At 47.3% G+C, this 6,234-nt stretch overlaps 1 protein-coding gene across 1 annotated transcript; it reads right to left on the bottom strand.

Moving 5' to 3' along the window:
- Positions 1-370: 370 nt before the first annotated feature.
- On the bottom strand, positions 371-2,123 carry LOC147903955 (COBRA-like protein 1). The gene is made up of 5 exons (XM_087372366.1): positions 2,043-2,123; positions 1,376-1,841; positions 1,122-1,269; positions 774-1,039; positions 371-654 (listed from the first exon to the last, which is right to left on the bottom strand). Exons 2-5 carry the CDS (start codon positions 1,827-1,829, stop codon positions 371-373), a joined length of 1,152 nt encoding a protein of 383 aa, XP_087228492.1. The 5' UTR covers positions 1,830-1,841; positions 2,043-2,123.
- Positions 2,124-6,234: the final 4,111 nt, after the last annotated feature.

Below are 6,234 nucleotides of genomic sequence, written 5' to 3'. Positions count from 1 at the left end.
ATCATGAACAAGCAGGTCTGATAATCTGCTAGGAGCCTTTGACCAGTCTCGGTTCTCAAAATTGAACACTGCTTGCAACATGGAAGATCGAGCACCTGCACAGGAGTTGCTAATTCTCTCGTGCATAGCTTTTCATATAAAGCGTGAATCATACCTTAAATTAGGTGTGGGAGCTATTGGCGCTAGCTCGAATTTATACTATACTTACGAGAAGTCACCTTAAATTTCCACTCCGTGTTTTGCAGGTCACAGTTTTCTCGACTCACTCAGCCATGGTCACAGTTTTCATGCCCGAGTAGTTCATCTCATTCTGCCAGATAAGCTGATATAACGCATAAGAGTAGACACAGCGAAAAGAAGCTTCGCTCTCTCAAAATAGAATCAGGACGGTAGCAATCATCACTCCTAGAAATGTTCTATCCATTTTCATAGCCCTGTTCATTCCATTGGGTAATGCCGGGTAAACGTCTGCAGATGGTAGGACGCAAGCATCCCCATTGAAATATATTCTCTGAGGATAAGGCCAACCCTCTCCTAAGGAAAACGTCGATGGATCCTTTCGAAATAATAATTCCGTCTGGACGTTTCCCTGCGGCCCAGCTTGCATGAGCCAGTCATTGTAACCCGGCTTACCCCAGAACATTGCAGCATCACCTGCAATTTCTCGAGCAAGAAGCAAAAACCAAGGGTGAGAACGCGCTGTCTGTGTGCGTACAGGGAACTAGAACAGATAAATGTGAGAACGATTTTCGAGCGAATGGTGCTGTACTTACTTCTCGTATTGTAAGGAGCTAAGGTTTTGTAGTTGAAGCTGTAAACTTCAGTAAGGTTGCTGAAATTGGGATGCTGGGCTACGGCATTCCACTGAGTGTAATTATGAGCGTAGTTTCGGTTCATGATGGTAAGCTTAACTCGCCAGTATGATAAGTAATTCTGCTTTACATGCCAGTGGATCCGCACGGGGCACATATCTTTAGTGCAAGCGAGGATCGAATTTGACGAAGAAGTCTGCTGCGGCGCGCTCCTGCGGTGAGCAAAACTCCTCAAACAATGTGGAATGGGATCAACAGCATGTTCTGCTTGCTATGGAAGAGCTTTGAAAGGAGAGGAAGTATACTTACTGAACGCAGGTCTCAAAATTGCCGCAGGCGCAAGAACAAACAGGGCAAGGCACGATTTGATCACTAAAGAAGGAGGACAGCGAGACGCAACAGCTCGGCCCTGTCTGAGCCAAGAATTGCGAGTATGTGCAGGTTACCGTCCAGGTGACTGCAGGCAAAGCACCACCAAAATCATGAACAAGGATCATCAACACTGGTTCAGAAATCAGGCAGCTCGCCAGAATCTCCTACACAAGAACGATATATCTACTCACGGAAAGCTTGCGTCATTCTTCGTCCATCTTGGGCAGGGTACAAAGTGGGGGTAATGTTCCTCGCAGGTCCGCAGGTGTAGCCCGGTCGAGGGTTTTGCAGCGTGAAGTTCTTGGGTAGCTTCACGCCAGTGGTGTTTGGGTGGCCGGCGTTCCCCACTGTCAGTCGGAAGGATGCAACGGCTTCCAATGAGTCTTGCCCCCACGACGGCAGAACACCGCCCTTGCAACAGTTTCCTACGGCCGTCGCTGGATCAGTTATCTGAGCCGGAAACAAGTCCACAATCGTTGGGTTCGGGTCGCAGCTGTGTGGAGTGCCGGTGGGTATCTTCGAGCAATCGCCCTGCATTTCAGCCTCCGCTCCAGCCATCGTCCAGATGATCTCCTGGTTCGCCCAGGTCCATCCTAATCTCCATCCGGGTGACTCTATGTTTCTGTATTGTTGATAGTTGTACATGGAAACGCCGGCCTGTGATGCGGAAAACAGAAAGCACCTATTAGTTGGAATTTCTAACTCGTTCCACACAACCCGGATCGGACATGTCCTCGACGTTCCCAGCAAATCTGAAGCGAAACCATATTGCAGCGGTTGTGGTACACGAATGCAATGGAAATGCAGGACTAGCGCTTCCAGAAACCAAGATCGTAGGAAAGGCGGGGGTGAACTGACCGTGTAGCCGTCGGTAGTCCAGGAGAAGACGTCCCACACGATGGTGATGTTCCCGTTGGGGTCTAACGGATCGTAGGCATCTGTAGCAGGAAGCAAATGTTAGAAAAGTGAAAACTTCCAAATCTGATGCAGCTCTGATGTTGCACGGAGACGAGGCTAAGAAAGCGCATGGAGCCATGGCAGCTACGTCATAGAAAACTGAGAGCGTGGAAATGTGGTGCTCTCGTGCATGGGAACTAGAGGATCAGATCACAAGCGAGGCTGACTCGTTGTTGCAAGCAAGATGGGTGCATGCAGGGAGAGATTAAAAAACGTTCGACTACGCCGGAAATGCAAGCATAGATTGATTGCATGAAATCTAGGTTTGAAAAGCGGATAAGCCAGGGGATGGCAAAACGAAGTACCCGAATATGAGGCGAGGAGGAGGAGAAAAACAGTGAGAGGAAGGGCGATACACCGAGAAGCCATTGTTGATGATGGATTGCAGGAGAGCTGCGAGCTGGAGGAAGGAGAGAGTTAATGCAATCGTAAACTTTGACGACGATGATGAACATGGTGATCTCCGCCACCCCATCAAATTTGCCTCTCTTTCCTTTGTTCTTTCCGTCTCTTGTGCCACGTCTTAATTCTCATTACGGCCCTCCTTAAGAGCTTAGGGTGTTTACAAACTAGGGTGGAAGCCCAAGCTCCTGAGCAGACACGAAGTGAAAAAAAAAAAGCAGAGTGGAGAGAAGAAAAAAACAAGATCAATGATATGTATCATTCAATAGGCCTGCCCGAGAGGAGGAAGAAAGAGAGAGAAAGGAAGAGAGGGAGTCTAGACTCGGAGGGAGGGGGGCGGAAAGAGAGAGAGAGAGAGAGAGAGAGAGGAGGAGGGGGCTAAAAATGTGGAGGGAAAAAAAACTGAGATGTCTAGATTTCTACCACATGGGAGTACCAATGAACTCATCGACTTCTGATAAGACGTCAATGCTATAGTTGAGTGCATTGGAATCATCCATCTCTAAAGGAATAGAGCTTGGTACATTGGCATATTCTTTCAATTCTTTGAGGTTGTAGTATACATTATGTTTATCATTAAAAACCACATGCCGAGTCTTTCCAATCTTTAAAAATTGCATGCTCCATCTCAAATCCTTACCTACCTCATAGTAGGGACCATCCAATGACATTGAGTTATCATCCATACCATCATCAGTAACTTTTTGAATTCTCATCTACGCAAATGTCCAGTGTTCCACTTGTTCAAATCCCAAGACTTGACCTTCTGCTACATTCTTATTTGCAAATGATAACATTTTTAAAATATCTCCCACTTTAAAATCCAAAGATATGCACTTTGTATTCCTGATAACATGTGTTGGATAAGTCCCATGCAATAAATGCTTTGTTGGAAGTATTATAGGGCATAACATCTCCAAGGATTTCCATATCCCCACACTTATGCTTTAGCTCAACATGTGCACTAAGAATCCTTAATACGATAACCGCCACCTTATCTTCGACGTCTTCTAAAGTGACAAATAGAATTTGCATCACTTTCATGGATTGTAGCAAATGCAACTACTTCTCTTTTGCAACATAGAATCACCTCCATCCCTGGAATAAATTTTATGGCCATCTCCTTTGTGCATTTCCTTTGCAAACAAGCTATAACAACCATTATAAAGAACATTAGTCTCTTCTCAATAATCCACTTTATTAATGATTTAAAAATCTAGATCTTGTTTAAAAATTTAATCAAACCCTAAACCCTAAACCCTAAATCCTAACCCCCAAAACCTAAACCCTAATTCGACCCTTGAAACCATCAATCCTAATTCCTAAATCCTAAACCCTAACCGTAATTTCTAAACCCTAAATTCTATATCCTAATCCCTAATTCCTAAACCCTTAAACCCTAAGCCCTAGATCCTAAACCCTAATTCCTAAACTTAAATCCTAAACCCCTAAATTCTAATCCGTGAACCCTAACCTCTAATCCCTAATCTCGAAATCCTAATCCCAAAACTCTAATTCCTAAACCCTAACCCTTAAACCCTAAACCCTAGTACCTAAACCTAAACTCATAAACCCTAATCCCTAAATCCTAACTCATAATCCCTAATCCCTAAACAATAAATGTTAATCTTGACTCTCTAAACCCTCAACCCTAACCAATAAAAACCCTAAACCCTAAACCCTAAACCTTAAACCCTAACTCCCAAACCCTAAACCCTAAACCCTCAACCCTAAACCCTAACTCCCAAACCCTAAACCCTAAACCCTAACCCCCAAACCCTAACCCCTAAACCTTAAACCCTAAACCCAACCCTAACCCCTAAACCCTAAACCCTAAATCCTAAACCCTAACCCCTAAACCCTAAACCCTAAACCCTACCCCCTAAACCCTAAACCCAAACCCTAAACTCTAACCCCCAAACCCTGAACCCTAAACCCTAACCCTCAAACCCTGAACCCTAAACCCTAACTCCCAAACCTTAAACCCTAAACCCTAAACCCTACCCCCAAATCCTAAATCCAAACCACCAAACCCTAAACCCTAACTCACAAATCCTAAACCCTAACCCTAACTCATAAACCCTGATTCCTAACTCACAAACCCTAAACCCTGAACCCGAACTCACCAAACCTCAAACCCTAAACCCAAACCACTAAAACCTAAACCTTAAATCCTATGAGTGTTTTCAGTAATATCATTTATTTAAGTAATAGTTTTAATTAGAATTCATAAGTAGTAGTGGAATTGATAGTAGGAATGTGAAAATGGGAGTGGGAGTTGGGAGGGTGGTAGTGGGAGAAAGGGAGAGTGGGAGTGTGGGAGGGTGGTAGTGGGAGAAAGGGAAAGTGGGAGAGGGAGTGGGAATGGGGGCGGTGGGGGTCGGGGTGGGAGGATGGGAGTGGGAGTGGGAGAGGGAGTGGGAATGGGGGAGGTGGGGGTGGGGGTGGGAGAATGGGAGTGGGAGTGGGAGAGGGAGTGGGAATGGGGGAGGTGGGGGTGGGGTGAGGGTGGGAGGATGGGAGTGGGAGTGGGAGGGGTGGGGAGTGGGAATGGGAGGATGGGAGTGGGAGAGGGAGTGGGAATGGGGGAGGTGGGGGTGGGAGTGGGAGGGGTGGGGTCAGAGGATGGGAGTGGAAATGGGGGAGGTCGGGGTGGAAGTGGGAGGGGTGGGGTGGAAGGATGGGAGGGGGAGTGGGAATGGGGGAGGTGGGGGTGGGAAAATGGGCGTGGGAGTGGGACAAGGAGTGGGAGGGGTGGGGTGGGAGGACAGGGGTGGGAGAATGGGAGTGGGAGTGGGAATGGAGGGGGGAGGGGTGGGGGTGGGAGGATGGGAGTGGGAGTGAGAGGTGGAGGTGGGAGGATGGGAGTGGGTGGGAGAATGGGCATGGGAGTGGGAGAGGGAGTGGGAATGGGGGAGGTGGGGCTGGGGTGAGGGTGGGAGGATGGAAGTGGGAGTGGGAGGGGTGGGGTGGGAGGATGGGAGTGGGAGAGTGAGTGGGAATGGGGAAGGTGGGAGAATGGGCGTGGGCGTGGGAGTGGGAGAGGAGTGGGAACGGGGGAGGTGGGGTGGGAGGATGGGGGTGGGAGTGGGAATGGGGTGGGAGGATGGGAGTGGGTGGGAGAGGGAGAGAAGATAATCTAATGGAGAGGCCAATGGGAGAGGAGATAATGATATAGAAGGACCAATGACAGAGAAGCACTTAAAACCCTAGTTTTTCTTATCTATACTCTCCTTCTCTCATTGTTTCTCTCATTTCAACAAAGAAGAGCAAGACGAGAAGCAAAAAGAGGAGGAAGAGCAAAAGCAAGCACAAGCATAGATCTCAACTTTTTCCTAGGTACTTTTTTTAAAATTTGTATTCTTTGAAATTTTATTATAGAGAGAGAACTTAAAGAGAGAGAAAAGTGAAGGAAAGACTTATAGAGAGAGATTATAAGAGAGAGAGTCTTACTGCCTCGGTAGCAAAAGAGAGAGAGAGGGAGAAAGAGAGAGGGAGAGAGAGGAGAGACATTTAGAGAGAGAGAGAGAGGAGAGACGTTTAGAGAGAGAGAGGATGAGAGGTAAAAGAGAGAGAGAGAGAGAGGGGAGGCCGCACGAGAGGAGAGAGAGAGGGAGGGAGAGATTTGTGAGACAGAGAGAGAGAGAGACCGCACGAGAGGAGAGAGATGTGAGAGAGATAGAGGGATAGA

This window comes from Dipteris shenzhenensis, chromosome 3, assembly GCF_047967505.1.
Source record: "Dipteris shenzhenensis isolate YYH24624 ecotype China chromosome 3, Dip_SZ_1.0, whole genome shotgun sequence".
Taxonomy (NCBI): Eukaryota; Viridiplantae; Streptophyta; class Polypodiopsida; order Gleicheniales; family Dipteridaceae; genus Dipteris; species Dipteris shenzhenensis.
Note: the sequence above shows the minus strand (reverse complement) of the source record. Positions and strands in the feature narration are given on the sequence as shown.